The sequence below is a fragment of the Pongo abelii genome, chromosome 6 (assembly GCF_028885655.2).
Source record: "Pongo abelii isolate AG06213 chromosome 6, NHGRI_mPonAbe1-v2.0_pri, whole genome shotgun sequence".
Lineage (NCBI taxonomy): Eukaryota > Metazoa > Chordata > Mammalia > Primates > Hominidae > Pongo > Pongo abelii.
In genome coordinates this window covers 77,738,842-77,760,076 of record NC_071991.2, presented here as the reverse complement: position 1 = coordinate 77,760,076, position 21,235 = coordinate 77,738,842, and the positions used below count along the sequence as shown (strand labels likewise).

At 35.5% G+C, this 21,235-nt stretch overlaps 1 protein-coding gene across 4 annotated transcripts in view; it reads left to right on the top strand.

Annotated features, from left to right (window-relative positions):
- The window catches only part of UMAD1 (UBAP1-MVB12-associated (UMA) domain containing 1), a 301,427-nt gene that overhangs the window by 22,781 nt on the left and 257,411 nt on the right, over positions 1–21,235 (top strand). For all 4 annotated transcript variants that reach the window (XR_008527076.2, XM_054559453.2, XM_054559454.2 and 1 more), the window contains exon 2: positions 9,808–9,913. Coding sequence is in view for 3 of the 4 variants with exons in the window: in XM_054559453.2 (XP_054415428.1) it covers positions 9,832–9,913 (82 nt within the window). In the remaining variant the exon portion in view is untranslated. The remainder of the gene's footprint in view (positions 1–9,807; positions 9,914–21,235) is intronic.

The following is a 21,235-nucleotide window of genomic DNA, read 5'->3' as shown; positions in this document are numbered from 1 at the left end:
ATCAAAAACTACAAAATAAAAAACCTAGGTGGGATGGAAAAACGGGGAGAGTCTTTATGTAATCCTAATTAGTAGTCTAACTGATACTAAAGGATAAATTTTAAAAGAGGATTAAATCATGTCTCTACTATGAATCTAAAATCTGTTAAATACTGACCTTGTTAATTAAGGAGAGAACTAGTGAGATACTGCAACTGGTTCAAAAGAGAACTCAAAGCATCATCACACACTGATAGGCAAATAAGGAATGTTAAATTTATAAATGGATGCAAAATTGGTTAGTATCCCCGGGGCAATAACGAATGCATTTTACCAGAAGCATTTTTATGGATAGGAATTACATGCATGACTATCAGTTTTCTACAATTGATCTCCTATTCCTACAGATTTATAAAATAGCCTAGTCAAAACAAGCAAAGGTGGGAATAACCTGAATGGGTGAGCTAGCCACGAAATCTACTGAATTCTAAAGTCTTAAACAATTTTTCCTTCTACTGATTAGATTTAGGCTATTAATTCCTAACCTAGGTCTAAAACACTTTGCCACCTGAAGGCCAAGTCCAGTTTTAGAGGATTTCTACCATCTGCACAGTATTTGTAAACATCGTGAATTTCTTGCTATTATTTAAAACCTAGATTTTTACATAATAGCTGGATTTCCAGTTTGTCTTGGAAAATCAGATTGAAATGGAATTTACTATTATTTTCTTCTCTTAAGATAAAGTCCCCTACTTTCTTTTTCTTATTAATAATACCACTTTTCCATATCATTTCTGTACATCCCTTCTTTTCTCATTCAAACTTCACCCATGTTAATCCAGTCCTGTTTCACTACAACTGTCGTAACTTCTTGACTCCAGGCTCTTCTCAGTCTCTCTAGCATGCTATTTTACATTTAATCTCTCTTAAATACTTTGCTCAAGACTCCAGACTGCCCAGTAATATCCAACAAATCCTGTTTTGCCACTCTGAATATGCTGACACTTTCCTGATGCTTCCAACTCTTCAGTAATTTATTTCTTCCCTTCTTTTGCAGTCTTGATTTCTGTTGCTTATCTACATGGTTCCTTCCTCTAGTGAGGTTAATCTCTTTGCTTTCCTCTATACCCACTATGCTTTTTGTTCATGTTGATCCTTCCTACAGGAAAGGCCTTCCTTCTCTTCTTTGTTTATACACATCAGATGAAGTTAAACTCAAGGCTACCTAGTCTGCGAAGCCTACCAGAGTTCTAATTCACATTGATCTTTCTGGAATGTTTTATGCTGTCTAGTGTTGTTTTAGGTTGTGTATTCTTATCACTCAAGATTAAAGCTACCAAAAGCATGGCCTACCTTCCTATATACTATTTTGGTATCTCCGAGGAGAAATTAGTAAACTTCTTGTCTAAATTTTTATATTTGCATAATCATGCATTTCACTGTACAAAAGGGGGAAGATTAAACATTGTTCAGGATTTTAATTTTTCAGCACTATGAAATTTACATATTTATTGTAGTTGGAAGAAAATGTGTGTGGGTGATATATAGATATATATGTATATACACACACACACATTCATACACATGTATTTACATTATTCTGTCTATAGACAGTAGCTGCATCAATCACACAGGAATTTTAGTCTATTTGATATATTTACATTAACTAGTAGTCTGTTGAAATTCAAAGGAGATAATCAAATTGAGAAGACCATGTTGCCTAATCCTTTTGTCATGGATAATATTACTTAAAAGGGAAGCCTTGGAGTAATAGAAAAAAAGAAATATATTCTTGTGCTCTCCTACCTCTATTCAGAACAACAGGATCTGCCCTGCTAAGCAATCAGGCAGGCCCTTTTATATGCAGTCTGTGTATATCATTAAAAGTCAATACAGTATCCTTTTATTTTTTAGTTTTGTGTGATGCCTGCAGAAAAGAAACATTTTGCTTTTTATGTAAAGACTGGCCCTGTAACACAAAGTGGGTTAAGAGATTTGAGACAATTTTCCCAATAATTGTGAACTAAAACTTACATATGACATCTAATTGTGTTAATAAATTTTTAAAGAACTTTATTGAGATTTGATCAGTGACACATTGAAATTATACAATTTGATGAGTTTTGATGTGTGCTTATACCGCTGAAACAATGATTACTGTCAAGATAATGAACGTATCCATCACTTCCAAGAGTTTCCTTCTACTCCCTTGTCATCCCTCCTTCCTTTGTTCCCTCTGTGTCCCTCCGCTACCCAGGCAACCTCTGATATACTTTCTTTCACTGTACACTGGTTTGTATTTTTGAGAAGTTTATATAAATGGAATCATATAGTATGAACTTTTACATTGTCTGGCTTCTTTCCATCAGCTTTTTTTTTGAGATTGTTGCATGTTGTAGCATATATCACTATCTTGTTCCCCTTTTACTACCAAATGGGATGCGTATGGCCGTTTTTAAAAATCCATTTACCTGTTATTGGACATTTGGGTTGTTTCCATTTTTTGGATATTAAAAAAAAAGTTGTTACAACATTTGTATACAAGTGTGGACATATGTTTTCATTTCCTAAGGGCTAAGTTATATGGTGGATATATGTTTATGTTTTTAAGAAACTGCCAAACTGTTGTCCAGAGTGGTTGTACCATATTACCCTTCTACCACCAGTGTACAAGAGTTCCACTTGCTCCGTATCTTTGCCCTTTGCCAACACTTGGGAAAGTGTGTTTTTGTTTTGTTTTTTTTTTTTGTAGATAGGGTCTCATAGCCCTGCCACCCAGGCTGGAGTACAGTGGCATGATCTTGGCTCATTTCATCCTTGACATCCTGGTCTCAAGCAATCCTCCCATTTCAGTCTCCCCAGTAGCTGGGACCTCAGGCACACACCACCACACCTGGCTGATTTTTGTATTTTTTGTAGTAGAGATGGGGTTTCGCCATGTTGCCCAGGCTGGTCATGAGCTCCTGGCCTCAAGTGATCTGCCCACCTCAGCCTCCCAAAGTACTGGGATTACAGGTGTGAGCCCCTGTACCTGGCCAGGGCAAATCTTTTTAATTTTAAATATTTTAATAGTTATATAATGGTATCTCATTGAGATTCTAATTTACTTTTCCTTATTGACTAATGATACTGGTCATTTTCCATGTGGTGGTTTGTTGTTCAGGTATCTTGCTAGGTGAAGTGGCTGTTCATATTTTTGCCCAGTTTTTATTGAGCTGTTTTTTCATTATTGAGTTTTAAGAGTTCTTTATATATCCTTTATATACATTATTTATCAAATATGTGATTTCCAAGAATTTTCTCCCATTTTGTGGTTTGGACAGGTGAATTTATTTATTTATTTATTGTTTGAGACGAAGTTTCACTCTTGTTGCCCAGGCTGGAGTGCAATGGTGGGGTCTCAACTCACTGCAACCTCTGCCTCCCAAGTTCAAGTGATTCTCTTGCCTCTCAGCCTCCTGAGTAGCTGGGATTACAGGCATGTGCCACCACATCCAGCTATTTTTTATATTATTAGTAGAGATGGGGTTTCACCTTGTTGGCTAGGCCAGGTCTCTAACTCCTAACCTCAGGTGATCCACCCGCCTCGGCCCCACAAAGTGCTGGGATTACAGGCGTCAGCCACTGTGCCCGGCTGACAGGTGAATTCTTTATCCCCCACCTATATAGAGGTAGTTCCAGGATCCCTGTGTTTGAGTCTTAAGATGCATTATGGGTTGGGTTCTAGCTCAGTTAGGCAAGTTGCTGCTAGCTAATAATGGGTTTTTGAGAATAAAATTTGGTATGTTTCCTGTTTATAAATGTAAAATTTGCTCATTGTAGACAATTTAAAAAATACTGAAAACTACAGAGAAGGAAATGAGACTGGAGAATGCTTGGGAACTCCAGGCAGAAGTCCAGCTATCAAGGCCATGCATATTAGAAGCAAGAGTGCTTAGAGCTTACCACATACTAGGCTTGGGGCAGCAGGATTATACAGGTCCCCTCCACTTAAATTACTCTTAATTCTGCTAAGGATTGCCTCAGAAATATGATGGGCTGAGGTTGCAGGTTTTTTTCCCTAAATGTAAGTTCACTGCTACACCTGCAGTTTTGGATCATTGTCTGGCCTATGCACTTAATAAATATTTATAGTATAAAAGTATGAAGTAAGTGAAGGTCTTCATAGATGTTGTACAGTTAGTAAATATCTTCACAGCATAGAGCTGAGCAAGGCTTGGGAAAGTAGGGATTGACAAAGACAGAAATGGAATTAATCAAATGTATTTGACTAACATTGAGAAATATTATATTAAAGTAAGTCCAACACAGATGTCCTAAGTGTCAAGTGTTTCTGGTCTCTGATGCTTTACTGATGAAAAGCATTCAGTTTTGGTGCCAATAGGATTTGGTTTAAGATTATGCTCTACTTTACTAGCTATGTAAACTTGGACCAATACTTAACCTAGTTTTTTACTTCAATTCTTTTTTGTTTGTTTGACACAGGATCTTGCTCTGTCACCCAGGCTGCAGTGCAGTGGCTCACTTTCACCCCCGCCTTCTGGGCTCAAGCGGTCCTCCCACCTCAGCCTCCCATTAGCTGGGACCACAGGCACACACCACCACACCTGGCTAATTTTTTTTTTTTGTGGAGACAGGATTTCATCATGTTGCCCAGGCTGGTCTCGACTCTTGGGCTCAAGCAATTTGCCTGCCTCAGTCTCCCAAAGTGCTGGGATTACAGGTGTGGGCCACCATGCCTGGTCCTACTTTACTTCTTTTACTTACACAATGTGAATAATTGTGTATACCTGTGGGGCTATTGTAAGGATTATAGGAGACAGAGCATACAGTAGTCCCCTCTCTTATCTATGGTTTTGATTTTTACTGTTTCAGTTACTTATGGCAACTGAGTAAAAAAAATATGAGTACAGTACAATAAGATTTTAAGAGAGGGAGAGAGGGGGGCCATATTCACATAACTTTTATTACTATATATTGTTATAGTTCTATTTTATTATTAGTTATTGCTAATCTCTTACTGTGCCTAATTTATAAATTAAACTTTATTGTAGGCATGTACATACAGTAAATTCTCACTTAACATCATGGATAGGTTCTTAGAAACTGACTTTAAGTGAAACAACATATAATGAAACCAGTTTTACCATAGGCTAATTGATATAAGCAGGCGTTCATTTCTTATGGCATATTTCTGGTCATAAAAACATCACCAACTTCTAAGTAAAGATAAAAACTTTTCTAATGTTAAACATTGAAATGAATGTTAGTGATACATACATTTAAGAAATATTAATAAAACAAGTAAGATAATTATTTACCCAATTATTCTAGTTAAGTGCTACAGCTGGCCAGAGGCTCTTCTGGCAGCTTAAGCCCTCAAGGCATCAGGAGGAACCAGCTCTGGACAGGACACCACTCTACTGCAGGGCACTCACACACCCACCCACACTCACTCAGAGAGGAACCATGTAGATATGCCAGTCCACCTAATGGACACAGCTTTGAGATGTGGGAGGAAACTGGAGTACTGGGGAGAAAACCCACACAGACATAGGGAGAATGGGCCAACTCTACACATACATAGACAGTGGCCTCAGCTGGGAATCAAGTTTTTTTTTCTAATCAATATTAAAATGAAGCGACATTACTTGGGGGACCTTTTGTATAGGAAAAAAACATACTGTATATAGGGTTTAGTACTATCATTGGTTTCAGGTGTCTACTTGGGATCTTAGAACATGTACCCCATGGATAAGGAGGAGACTGTTGTATACAGTATTTTGATATAGGGTCTGACACATTGTAGGAACTCAGTAAATGTTAGTGGCATTTGTAGTTATTCCCCTTCGCCTTTCCAGTTACTAGTCTTATGCAGGGTAACTAAATCTTGCCGTACCCCTCATAGAGGGGAGATCTAAGAATGGTATTTGCCAGTCCTTTTCTCCACTCTAGGTTAAGTTTTTATACCACTGTGTGTTTTTGAGTGATACAAAAAAAAATCATGGGATTAAGATAAGCTGATTGCAGATTTTAGTGCTTTAGCATATGTTCTTTTCATGCATGGAGGGGATTACTCAAGATACATGGTTAGACTGACCTTAGGTACCTAGTGGTATGAGTCTTTAGCATCAGCAGCAGTATTGATCATACAAGGGAATCCCAAGACTCTTATTGTAAACTAGGAAGCATGTTCCCACAGAACAACATCTTGAGGTGGACTGTAGTTGGGGAAGGAGTTAAGTTGGTGGTCAGATTGGTGGAGTGATAGACACGAGGGTGACTGATGCCTTTGTAATAATTTCGGAACTGTCTGAAATTATCCAAAGCAAATCTTTGTTGCCATTCTCAGTTCTTTTCTATAGTCTCCGCCTCCTTTGCCTTATTCCTGACCTGTTTTTTTCCATACCTACACATTTCTTGACTTCTGGAGCCTAAATTATCCTTCCTTCTGTAATATATTTGGGATATTATAATGTTCTGATGTTTGGAAGTGACAGATTATAATGTTATGCTTTGCCAGTAAGTCATGCTATGTAACAGACTGCTGCAGCCAGTGTGTTTAAATTTGATGTTTTAGGTCATTAAAAATTTTAACATTTCACTTAATTACTTGTTATAAATTCCATACACAATACTTGGGTTAAAAACAGCTTGTTTTCTTATACTACACTTGAGTTTAGTCTGGCTTTTATAACAACTTAAACTTTTGGGGTTGGAGAATGACTTATTAAAACTACTTTTGTGATATCCATGTTTGTTCCATTTCTGACTTGTGGCCAGACATGAAAAGGCGTTGGAAATTTGAGTCGTTCTGTTAAAAGGCTGTTATTCATTTATTAGAAGAGGAGCCACTTTCTAAAGGGTCTCTCTATATCCACAAAAGTTCTTGTAGCACTAATGGCATGTGGCACAGTGAACAAGGTAAGTCACATGGTCACATGTAACTCCAAGGAGGGAAGAGAAAACTGTCCTATTATGTCCCCATAAAACAGAGCTGGTAAACAGCCCTAATGATTCCGTGGTTCTCATTTGTGTTCACCTATATTCAGATCTCTCTCTCTACTACTATAGGCAAAGTAACTCACCCCTCCCCAAGGCAGTCTGTCTCATTGCCCCATTCAGTTATAGTATCATGCTCAAAGTTCAGTGCCTCTGGCTGATACACAGGAGTCTGTTCATCATGTTCAGATGTGGTACTGTTGATCTGGAGACTTCATGAACTAAAAAGACAAGTAATCTGCCCCTCCTTTCCCCTTACACCCTGGTGGAACTGGTAAGCATAATTGCCAAAACCACTCCCATTTACAAAGGCGAACAAAGGGAGAGCTAGAACAGTCAAAAGTTGTAGCAATTCTGCAATTCCACAGTAGAATTTTGGGGGACCCCTATCTTAGGCCCAAGAATGTTCCTTAATTATGTCCAGATTCCGCTTCCTGGGAGAGGCTTCTCCATCCATTATCTTCCATGCCATTGGCTTCACCCTCTTGGAATTTTTTCCTTTTCAGTAACTTCCTTGGCTACAACGGAAATGGGCACTGGGCCTCCTTGGGAGCTGAACAGTTTTCTCTGGCAGCTTCTTATCTGTAGAAAATTGGTGTCTAAGGGTTGTTTTAAGCATTCAATAATCATATTCCTCTTTGAATTGAGACCAGATTATTTTTGCAGTACAACTCTCAAAAATTTTGTTGGCTTCTTATCTACTTAACTTCAGTCAGCTTCGTGTGTCAATAGCCAGACCTAAAATTTTTGCTAGATATAATTCTTAGATTTCCTGTATTTCTTATCTTTTTCACCTCTGTGTATGCCCCCCTCTTCTCTTTATTTATTTGAGGATATCTTGGCTCCACAAGGCTTCAGTTGGAGACCTACACCCTTAGTCTCTTTTTTCTGAACCATTTTATCCCAAGAGAAAGAATTTACTGAGTGCCACATTAGTCTACACTGAGGTTTTAATATCAGCTATACCCTTTATTTGATCCTTAGCTGAGGCTGATTTTTAATTAGCTGTTGTTCCTTAAAGGCCTTCTCAGTTTTGTTTTTAACTGTTCGAGGTTGAAAAGTAGTTGCCTCTTCCAATTGTATAAGTCATTTAATTTGAACTCTATTTTCTTACATTTCTGCTTGCAAACCAATTCTTTTCTGACCTCATTTTTTCCTTGTGGGGGTTTCCCTTTATCTTATTCAGTTACTTTTTTCATTTGATTCCTTGTCTTTTCATCCTTTTCTTTTGCCTTTTCATCTAATCTTGTTTTTCACCAGTTTCATTAGAGGCCATCTCTCCTTGCTCTCTATAGAGAGTACCAAACTATTTTCAAACTTTTCTTTTGTATCTATTACTATATCCAGTAAGCACTTTCTTTAAGGATTTCAGAAGCTGTTCTTTTCTCTTATTAGAATGTTTTCTTCTTCACATGGCTTGTATTTTTCTTCTCCATTTTGAATTCCTTTTTTAAAAGTGAAATCTGCCAGATATGTTTTCTAGCAACAAATAAATTCCTTTTACCATTCACTTATGTTGGGGTTCATATCCTTCTCTGATCTACAGCTTAGGTCAGGCCAACCAGCACAAATCCCAGTATAATTTTCAGTTGCTAGAAGGCTTTCACTCAGATTAAATCTTCACCCTCCCTTCTTGGTTTTCTGCTATGGGTGAAATATATGAAACTAAAACTTGGAGCACTTGCTGCCACCAGGATTATTCTTTGCTTTCTCTTTTATTTTTTTGGCTTGTAAGGAACTGTCCTCAGAATCCTATGTGTCCTTGCAAGTACCCTTCAACTTTCTCCCCAGTTGTTTTCTAGAAATTGTTGGCCTACTTGAATGTATAACAATGGGAATAGTAGGAAAAGAGGGTTGTGTATGTGTGCTTGTATTTGTGCGCATGTGAGCATGTGTGTATTGGGGATGGTCACAATAATCTCACCAACACAAGGATCTGCACTGATGGGAATTTACAGTTGGCTGCAATTTTATAATGGGTACTGATATGGTTTGGTTCTTTGTCCCCACCCAAATCTCACTTTGAATTGTATTAATGCCCATGTGTCAAGGGCAGGACGAGGTGGAGATAATTGAATCATGGGAGCCATTTCATGTTGTTCTCATGGTAGTGAGTGAGTTCTCATGAGATCTGATGGTTTTATAAGGGGCTTGGCACTCATTCTCTCCCTGTCGTCCTGTGAAGAGGTGCCTTCCCCTATGCTTTTAAGTTTCCTGAGGCCTCCCCAGCCATGCGAAACTGTGAGTCAATTAAATCTCCTTTCTTTATAAATCACTCAGTCGAGGATATTTCTTCATAACAGTGTGAGAACGGACTAATACAGGTACAGTGTTTGAGTGTTTAAATTAAGTAGCCATCAGTAGGGGATGTTTGAAATGTTTTTCTTTTTTTCCGGTGGCCTTGGTTTTATGAGGCTTAAGGTAGTTACAACATGACAAGAAACCTGGACAGGTTTTTTTGTTTTTGTTTTTGTTTTTTCCTATTACCCAAACCAGTGTCTGTTTTATGGTTAGCAAGATCCTTCCAGATTCTCGTGTTATCTGTTGATTTGAGTTTTCTATGTAGGGATTTCCTGGGTTATTTTCTGAATCTTCAGAAATTGAGAGAGGTTGCATTGTGAGCTTCAAGGGATACAGGAGTTTAAATTGGAAGATCATTTTCTAGCTTTGTTGGCTGACATCTAGAGAAGGCTCATGGTTTTATGTCTGGCCATAGAATTCCTAAGAGTAACTATTGTTATATCGTTATGTTTAACTTTTTACTAAAAAGGGTAAGAGTTTTACAGTTGCATCTGAATTTGACATTGTGTAATGTTTCTATTTCAGGTAGCAGCAGCAGCAGCAGCAGCAATGTTTCACTTCTTCAGAAAGCCTCCGGAATCTAAAAAGCCCTCGGTACCAGAGACAGAAGCAGATGGATTCGTCCTTTTAGGTGAGTCTTTTTAAGAAACAAAATAATTAGATGAATTACGTTTTCTTTAAAAAATTACTTGAAAATTATATGATTGATTTTAAATTATTTCTTATAATTTCAGAATTAATTTATGTGTTTAATTTTTAAAAAGTAAAATCTGTAAAGATAAAGGTCATCAATTACTTGGAATAGTGTCATCAAGTGAGACTTTTTTTGCATGTTGATTTGGCTGTGTTCTCCAAGTTAAATTTGTAAAATCACTTCTTTTTTCCCCCTTTTTTTTTAAGTGTGGAAAATCTAAAGTCTTCAAGAATCCTTGATGAATTCAAGTTCTGTCTTATAAATAGTACTAACCTTGTTTCATAAATTAGCATCTGAAATTAAATTAGGCATCCAATAAATATTTGCTGAATGAAATAGACTTTAAAATCTAAATATGTTAAATAATGTTTCCTGTTTAAGAGTATTTTCTATTATAAAATTAATACCTGCAAATTTTAAAGATTTTAGTGTCTTTAAAAAATATTTCTTACAATCAAATACAATATTCTTCACCAGGGGAATTCTGAAAAGTAAAATTTCCTCCATGTCATGTCACATTTCTTCCCCTGAGGAAAAGTTTTGCACAACATCTTTGTATGCTCTTCCCAGAAATTCTCTTTCCAAAGTATGGCATAGGGTAGTCAAACCCAGTGATTCCTTGTGGTTCTCATCCTTTTCCATGCTGGACCTCCTCCCACCAAATTCCTGCTCCTTCTCTGAGAAGATTTGCATTAACTCATATGGTCTTCACTCCCTGGAATGTTTCTCTGGGTCTCCTTTTCCAGATACTGGTTTCCTACCTCTTACTTCCTTTATCTTGGCCCTGTCAGACTGGCATCTGCTAGCATCAGCCAATGCTCTGTAGGCTTTGAGAGATAAGGGATGTTTCCCTTAGATTTAAGGGTAATCTCTGGGAGACCAGAATAGAGTTTTTCTCGTGAATAAAGTTTACTATAGAATTTTCCATCGTTTCTACAGCCATGTTCTGGCAGGCCTGTTGTTTTTGAGAACCTGTCTTGTATGTCCAGGGACAGGGGCAGTAGCTGGGAGGTTGCTCAGAATTGTTTTCTTCAGACCAGATCCCTTGTACCTGAGGTAAAATAGTGGGGCTTAGTCTTTGACCAGGGCTGATGATTTTCTGGGTAGCCTTCTGACTGGGATAAGGTGGGGTGCAGTGGACTTAATTGCTAATCTGACCCTTCCTTCTTAGTGTGTCAGGAATTTATGCCTTGGCTTCCAAGTCAGAACTGACTCTGTTAACTCCGATTTTAGTTCCTTGAAAGCTGCCAGTGTTACTTTTTTCACACTTCTTGAATTCGCCTCACTAACAGAAAACTTCAGGGGTACATCAGGCCTCCTGTAAAGTTTCTCTTTTTCAGGAGTTTCACAATAAATTCTTCTCTCAGAATTTTTTCCAAAAAACTCTTGTTTTCCACTCTGTTGTATATTCCTGATTTTAAAATACCTCTGAAGTCTTTACACATATACAGGGAACTCTGCTTTTTTCTGTTGTTTTTATTATATATGTATTTAAAATTTTTAAAAAAATTATTTTTAAAGAAAATAGAGAAGGGGTCTTGCCATGTTGCCTAGGTTGGTCTTGAACTCCTGGCCTCAAGCAATCTTCCTACCTCGACCTCCCAAAGTGTTGGGATTACAGGCATGAGCCACCATGTCCAGCCTCTTTTTTGTTGTCTTTATGATTAGAAATTGACATTATTCTTTTTGTTATCAAATAGCCATTTAAAGGATGTAAGTTGGGTGTACTGGCATCTTTGAAAGCACACAGAATTCCTAATGCTGGACCTTAAACTTTTTATTCATCTACTTTATCCCTACTTCTCTGCCACTTTGTAGGATTTCTGAGACAAATTTTAACCACCACTGCAGTGGCTCCTGGTGCAGCTAAGATCTCCTCCAATTTCTGGTAGCATGTAGTCCTGATGAGACATTCCATTGTGTGTCTTGTAGCTATCTCAGTAGAAGCCCGGTTTCCAGGGCCTTCTGCCTCAGAGTATTATCTACTATGGATCTCCTTTCCCTTTCCAGGAAAGACTAGTTTAAGAAGTAGTCTTTCTTTAACTGAGCCTCAGAAGGCACACAAACTTCCAAATTTCATATTTTAAGAAGGAATTTCCGGGACCTAATTACTCTAATATGCTCTCAGTACCACCTGCTCCATCTGAAGGAGTTTTCCCAGGACCATCTTCGACTAGCATGATTGGTGTCGTACCCAGCACTATATGTCTAGCAGTTGAATAGTCATGGTGAAGAATCACTTCCGTTGTAGTTCCAGGATAGCAGTTTAATTTGCAGTGCACCTGGTGCTGTACCTCGTTCGAATGACCCAAACAAGACAGGTTCCCCAGATGTTGACTGAGGCCTCTTTGCCCTTCAGCTCCTCTGTCTGCTGACGCTTGTCTCTGTTTAGCCTCATTTCACCCCAGGTGCAAAGCTCCACCCCTTCGCCATTTTCATAAAATCCTCTGTACGTAGTCTTCTGTGGGTACCATTACTCTCCTGAAGTTTTGATGGTATCAGTCAGCATCATCTCTTAGCTCTTACTTCCTCTGTCTTCTTTCTCTTTTCATCACTCATACCCTCTTCCTTCTTCCGCAGAAGCATCTCAGAGGCTCTACAGTGACATGGTGTTAAAAGTGCTGACCCTGGGTCAGACCCTTTGGGTTGGCTTTGTGGCTCCACGACTTACTCTCTACCCTTGGCAAGTTACTTACCCTTCCTAGTACCACTTAGCATATCTAGGAAATGAGCACGATATCAGTACCTACCCCATGAAGTTATTGAGGGGATTAAATGAATTAATGTGTGTAAAATGCTTAGAACAACCCTGTGAGTGAGGTAGTACTATTATATCACCATACACAGGCTAGGATTTAATGTTTCCAAGTTTCTCCAGCTAGTATGTAGCAGATCTGGAATTAGCCCAGGCAATCTGACTTCAGAGCCTATCCTCTAAACCACTAAACTATCCATCTTTTTGTAAAAAAAGTTATATCATCAGTTTTAATTCTAAGACATTATTGACATCCTAACCTCTTTGTTTAAAAAAAAAAGTTGTATTCTCTACAATTGAAAAGAGAAAGTGCTGTTTTTTATTTTGTTTTAATAAAAGAAGGTTGGTGGTTGTATTACTGTTCATAAAGTTTGGCTTTTATTTTGGTTAACCCAAACTTTTTACTATTTAATAGTTTAAATATTTTTAAAATATTTTAAAATATTTCAGAAAACTCCTTGATGAAGTTGAAATTGGAAGTTGGTATATATGGTTTAATTAGTGAAAACATCCTTCAATGGTGAAGAACGTAACTGAATTGACAGATAAAGATCCTGACATTATTAGGAATATAGTTAATTGTCTTTAAAGTTATAGTTAATTATCTGGTAAACTCTTTTTTAAAAAATTGATTTGCTCTGCTAGGTTTCTCTTTTTATCATATCATTCTATACTGACATATACAATATCTACTTTAGTCTCAGAGCATACTGTATAAAATATTCTGGAAAAAGTCAAGTAGGTCAAATGGTAAATAGAAAATGCTTTTAATGATTTTATTAACATGGACACATACTTGCACACATCTATTTTGTTTTAAATTTTTTATTTTTAGTCATTATGGGTACATAATAGTTGTATATATTTACAGGGTACATGTGATGTTTTGACACAGGCATATAATGTGTAGTGATCAAATCAGGGTAATTAGGATATCTATCACTTCAAGCAATTATTTCTTTGTGTTAGCAACATTCACTTTCCACTCTTTTAGTTATTTAAAAATATACAATAGATTATTGTTAACTATAGTCACCCTATTGTGCTACCAAATACTAGATCTTATTCCTTCTATCTAACTGTATTTTTGTACCCATCATCCATCCCCATTTTATTTCCCTCTTTCTGCTACCCTTCCTAGCCTTTGGTAACTATCATTCTATTTTCTATCTCCATGAGTTCAATTAGAAAAAAACTGAGCTCCCATATATGAGTGAGAACATGTGAAATTTGCCTTTTTGTGCCTGGTTTATTTCACTTTACATGATCTCCTCTAGTACCATATCTATGTTGTTGCAAAGGACAGGATTTCATTCTTTTTTTATGGCTAAATAGTATTCCATTGTGTATATGTACCACATTTTCTTTATCTATTCATCTATTGATGGAGACACTTAGGTTGATTCTATATGTTGGCTATTGTGAATAGTACTGAAATAAACATGGGAATGTGGACATCTCTTTGGTATGCTGATTTCTTCTTTTGGGTATGTACCCAGCAATAGAATTGCTGTATCATATAGTAGTTCTGTTTTTAGTTTTTTGAGGAATCTCCATACTCATCTTCATAGTGGCTGTACTAATTTACATTCCTGCCACCAGGGTATGAGGTCCCTTTTCTACACATCCTTGCCAGCATTTGTTATTGCTTATCTTTTGGATTAAAGCCATTTTAACTGGGTTGAGATGATATCTCATTGTGATTTTGATTTGCATTTCTCTGATGATCAACAATATTGAATGTTTTTTTAATATACCTATTGGTCATTTTGTATGCCTTGAGAAATATCTATTCAGATATATATAAATATATATTTATATATTATTTAATATATATTTAATTTTATGTAATAAATATATATTTATATATTTCATTTATAAATATATATTTGTATATTTAATTTTATATAATAAATATATATTTATATATTTCATTTATAAATATATATTTATGTATTTAATATATAGATAAATATATATTTATATATTTAATATATAGATAAATATATATTTATATATTTAATATATAGATAAATATATATTTAATATATAGATAATATATATATTTAATATATAGATAAATATATATATAATATATAGATTTAATATATAGATAAATATATATATAATATATAGATAAATATATAGATAAATATATATTTAATATATAGATAAATATATATTTATATATTTAATATATAGATAAATATATATTTATATATTTAATATATAGATAAATATATATTTATATATTTAATATATAGATAAATATATATTTATATATTTAATATATAGATAAATATATATTTATATATTTAATATATAGATAAATATATATTTATATATTTAATATATAGATAAATATATATTTATATATTTAATATATAGATAAATATATTTAATATATAGATAAATATATTTATATATTTAATTTATAGATAAATATATTTATATATTTAATTTATAAATATATTTATATATTTAATATATAGATAAATATATATTTATATATTTAATTTATAAATATATTTATATATTTAATATATAGATAAATACATATTTATATATTTAATTTATAGATAAATATATATAGATAAATATATATATATATATTTTAAGAGACAATAACTCACTATGTTACTCAGGCTACTTTTGAACTCTTAGGCTCAAGTCATCTTCCTGCCACCGCCTCCCAAAGTGCTGGGATTACAGGCGTGAGCTGCTATGCCTGTTCTGCCCATTTTAAAATTGGATTATTTTATTTTTTCCTGTTGAGTTGTTTGAGTTCCTTATATATACTGATTATTAATCCATTGTCAGATGAGTAGTTTGCAAATATTTTCTCCCATTCTGTGGATTGTCTCTTCACTGTTGATTAATCATTTCCTTTGTTGTGCAGAAGCCTTTTAACTTGATGTAATCCCATTTGTCTATTTTTGCTTTGGTTGCCTGTGCTTGTGGGGTATTACTCAAGAAATCTTTGTTCAGATTCCTGTCCTGTAGCATTTGCCCAATGCTTTCTTCTAGTAGTTTCATAGTTTCAGGTCTTAGATTTAAGTATTTTATCCATTTTGATTTGATTTTTGTATGTGGCAAGAGATAGGGGTCTAGTTTTATTCTTCTGCATATAGATATCCAGTTTTCCCAGCACCACTGATTCAAGACTTCCTTTTCCCAATGTATGTCCTTGGCACCTTTGTTGAAAATGAGTTCATTGTAAATGTGTGAATTTATTCCTGGGTTCTGTATTTGGTTCCATTCGTCCATGTGTCTGTTTTTATGCTGGTACTGTGCTATTTTAGTTACTATAGCTTTTTAGTATAATTTGAAGTCAGGTAGTGTGATTCATCTAATTTTGTTGTTTTTACTTAGAACAGTTTTGGCTTCTCTGGGTCTTTTGTGATTCTATATAAATGTTAGGATTATTTTTTCCATTTCTGTGAAGAATGTCTTTGGAATTTTGATAGTGATTGCATTGAATCTGTAGATTGTTTTGGGTAGTATGGACATTTTAACAATACTGATTCTTCCAACCCATAAATATGGAATATCTTTCCATTTGTTTTATGTGTGTTCTCTTTGGTTTCTTTCATCAGTATTTTATAATTTTTATTTTAGAGATCTTTCACTTTGGTTATATTTATTCCTAAGTATTTTATTTTACTGGTAGCTTTATAAATGGGATTACTTTCTTGGTTTCTTTTTCAAATTGTTTGCTGTTGGCATATAAAAATGCTATTGATTTTTGTATGTTGATTTTGTATCCTGTAACCTTACTGAATTTATTTATTAGTTCTGTTAGTTTTTTTAGTTGCATACACATATATTGTGGTTAGCATATATCCACATAACTTTTTTTGTGGCATCGTGTGCAATAGGTACATTACAGAAAAATAAATATATTTTGTTGGTTTGTGTGTTTGTTGATGTCTAAATGATACAACTAAGTAAAGACTTATAAACATGATTATATTTGTAGCAACAACTTTTTATCAATATGGACACTACAGAATTTGTTAGATTATCTCCTTATGTGGCCTTTATAACCCATTTCTAGAAAGGTCAGAGTAAATTATGTTGTTTAAGCTATAGATTGTCTATTTTTTTCCACTTGAGAATACCTTTTCCCCTAGGCAAGCATTTCTGCTTAACACAAATAGGTTTTAGGTCACAATTATTAGATGGCATTGCAGAGTTGATGGAATCAACACATCATGACTTGAAATTCAGGTCTGGGCAGAGTCTAGACACTTGTTTTGGTAATAGGAATATCTGGGCTGTTCATATACAGTTAGCTCACATTTGGATGGAAAACCTTTCTCCGCATTAAGATTTCCAAAGCTTTTAGCCTTTGTAAAATGTCTAGTGTGCTGAATAAGAATAAGGGAAAAAAATTCTTGTAGAAAAACATCCTTTCCCTTGTAACCAGTTCCTATTCACGTAAGAAGGTAATAGCTATTCCTTCATTCAGTAATGAAGTTGAAGTAATCCTCCAGGGTACTCATTTTACACAAAAACAAATTGCACTTTTCATTTGCATCACTGGGTGGCGATTTTTCCTAGCCTTATACTACTATTTAAAAATCCAGCAAGCACGGCACTATTCGTAATTACCAGGGTTTTCTTCTATTATGACATGTTTAATTGTACTTTTAAGACATTATCTTTAAGTTGATTACAAATTTACTAGTGTAGTGGCAAGCTCATAGTTATTTTAAGTTAGGAAAAGGGATATTGCATAAATGTTAGGGTATAATTTCTTTCAAAACTAAGACAAAAGCATGAATTAGCTTATTATGTTATAGCAAAAAGAAGGAAAAATAACAACAAAAAATAATACGATATAAATGAAAAGGAACAATTTAGATATTGTTGTTGGTTCACTAATATTGTTGACCAAATATTGAATATATCTTTGAAGCAGGCAGAATGAAATTGGGCAAACACTATTGTAGAGATTAAAGGAATTGGGTTACAGTACAACTGAAATGCATCATGGTTTTCAGAATATGCAGGTGCTTCTTAAAGTAGGGCATAAGAACTTCTAGTTTCCATTAAGCTAATTATTTTGTAACACTTGCTGAATGTAGAACCAGAATTTAATAATTCACAGCAGCTTGGATTTCACCTTTTAAAATACTTAAAACACATTGAAATATGTAATTTAGTCTCACCTTCTGTTTTCCAGTCTAAATGATCAGTCAGATATTGAAAAGAAGTGAGTGATTTTTACGATTATCTCCTACTGAATTCCTCATTCTGGGAACCAAACCACATATACGTACTTCAGTTAAACTATCATATTTTTATATGGAACTTTTAAAGGTAGTCTCTTCATCACTGTGTTGTTTCCTTTATTTAAAAGTGGAAATTTAGCTGTGTACATAAAAATTTACATTCTAAGGAATGAGGGACAGTAAGTCACTTTGATTTTGTGTAGGGTTGAAGGCTCTAATTAAAACAGTGACAAAAACTAAACAGGTTTTCAACATGTGCTTCCTATTTTTATTCCCTGTTCTTACAAAAAATGTATACCAGATCTTTAAAAAATTAGAGTGTTCATGGATTAAAAAGCAACTTACCCTGTCACTGTCTCCTTACCCACGTATCGGGATATCTAGAAAAACTCGATTTACATTTAATTTACTTAGCAATTTTTGTGTTTTTACTTTTGACCTTTAAATTGTAAAGCAAGTATGCCAGGATTTTTCAACTAACTTCATTATGTAGATGCTTGTTTTTCTATGAAGAAATGTGGAGTTGTGTGTCTAATGGATAGAATTAACAGTATTTTCAGTCACTGTTAACCTGATTCTGGTTTACCTGTTAATCTAGCAGCGTTTCAGTTTCAGTTTTTCGGAGGTGAAAAAGTTAGGTTAGGCCGTCCCCGTGTGGGGTGCACCACCCTTCCTTAACTCCTTGAATGTACAGTGAAAGGCAATTGCATGAAGGAAGAGGAGTGCCAACTGTACTCAGAGGCAGAACTGAGCCTTCTGTTTGGCACAATTAATTGTGGGAAAGTCATTCATTTTTTTCGGGGACTTAGTGGATTTAGTTGACTCAAATGTAAATTAGGGATCTATCTCTCTAACTCTGTGATTCTAACCATTCTGTGCATTAGGGGATACTTAGAAAAAAATACTGGTGCTGGGACCCATTCCTAGATTCTGATTAAAAGGTCCTGGGATTAGGCCCAGGAATTGATTTTTTCCCCCCAGAGTTCTCCAGATGATTCTAGAGTTCATGCAAGGCTGAGAAGCACTACAGTTCACTCTCTAATAATTGTACATCATCAAATAATGTGTTGAGACACTTTGAAAAAGACTTCATAAAATATAAAGTTACAGTTTCTTTTTTAGTTGAGCCATAAACAAACAAAAAGCAAATAAAACCACAGAATTTCTGAGTAATTACATTTCCTTCAATATATTAAATCATTAAATAGAAAAAGAGCAGAAAGCTTCATACATAATCCTATGAAATGAAATTTGTTTTCTTTTCCTCTTTTTTTTTTTTAGACAGAGTTTTTGCTCTTGTTGCCCAGGCTGGAGTGCAATGGCGTGGTCTCTGTTCACTGCAATCTCCGCCTCCTGGGTTCAAGTGATTCTCCTGCCTCAGCCTCCCAAGTAGCTGGGATTACAGGCACGCACCACCACGCCTGCCTAATTTTTGTATTTTGAGTAGAGACAGGGTTTCACCATGTTGGCCAGGCTGGTCTCAAACTCCTGACCTCAGGTGATCCGCCTGCCTTGGCCTCCCAAACTGCTGGGATTATAGGCGTGAGCCACTGCTTCCAGCTGAAATTCATTTTCTATGAGTAATATAAAGTTTTCCCTTGGTATCTGTGGGAAATTGGTTCCAAGACACCCGCTCCTACCAAAATCCATGGACACTCAACTCTCTGATATAAAAGAGCATAGTTTTTGCATGTGACCTACATACATCCTCCCATATACTTTAAATCATCCATAGATTACTTAAAATACCTAATGAAATGTAAATGCTATGTAAACAGTTGTTTTACTGTATTGTTTGAGGAATAATGACAAGAAAAGAAGCCTGCACATGTTTAGCACAGATGCAATTTTTTTTTTTTTTGAGACAGTGTCTCACTCCATCACCCAGGCTGGTGGCAGTGGCATGATCTTGGCTCACTCCAACCTCTGCCTCCCACGTTCAAGCAATTCACATGCCTCAGAGTCCCAAATAGTTGGGATTACAGGCGTGTGCCACCATTCCTGGCTAATTTTTTTTTTTTTTTTTTGTATTTTTAGTAGAAATGGGGTTTCACCATGTTGGCCAGGCTGGTCTTGAACTCCTGGCCTCGAGTGATCTACCCCCCCTCGGCCTCCCAAAGTGTTGGGATTACTGGCCTGAGCCACCACGCTTGGCAACCACAAGTATTTTTTTTTTCTGAATATTTTTGATCCACTGTTGGTTGAATCCACCCATGAGGAACTCATGGATACGGAGGGCTGACAGTTTTTGAAACCTTAGATGTTTTTTGAAAAATCAGTGGAACAACTGGGAAGCATTTTATTAAATTAATTATACAATGTGAATTCCAACTGATCTGTGACTCTTTCTGGCTTTAGCCATAGTACAGCTATGAATTTATGTGAAATTATTTGACAGATTAACACCAGTAAACTTTTCAAACCAACATCTGAGGTACTTTTTAAATATCAGACTAATGCATTCAAGCAGCCATGTTTTAATACAGCTATTTGGGGGTAGTTGACTGTTGCACTATGGTGCTATTTCCTTGAAGGGTGCTTATTCCATACAATATCTGTAGGGAAAACATTTTAAGTATGCACACCATGTTATGTAAATGGAATTTCTCCTACTGTTTCCTTACAGGCTTTACTAATGCTGTAACTTCACATTTTGTCAGATTTAACTCAAAAATTATGATGAGTGGCTTTCACATTTATTTGAACTTTATTGTTTCATTATATTAAAGATATAGATAATGAGGATGAGACTCTAAGTAAAATGTACCGTATGAATATTCTACCTTGTATGAGTAATTCATATAGGGTTGGAAGACCCGAATGTCTTTCTGGTAATCTTAGTACTACAATATTCTTTTATACTTAAGTAATTATCATATTGAACATCTGTTTTTTTTTTATTCATTGCATGCAACCAATGCATATTATGAAGGGAAGAATTATTATTGGGCTTACACATTGATCTTTTTTTTTTTTTTTTTTTGAGACGGAGTCTTGCTCTATCTCCAGGCTGGAGTACAGTGGTGCCATCTCAGCTCACTGCAATCTCTGCCTCATGGGTTCAAGCGATTCTCCTGCCTCAGCCTTCCAAGTAGCTGGGACTACAGGTGTGCGCCACCACGCCAGCCAAGTTTTGTATTTTTAGTAGAGAAGGGGTTTCACCATGTTGGCCAGGATGGCCTCCATATCCTGACCTCATGATCCGCCTGCCCCTGTAATCCCAAAGTGCTGGGATTACAGGCGTGAGCCACCGTGCCCGGCCACATT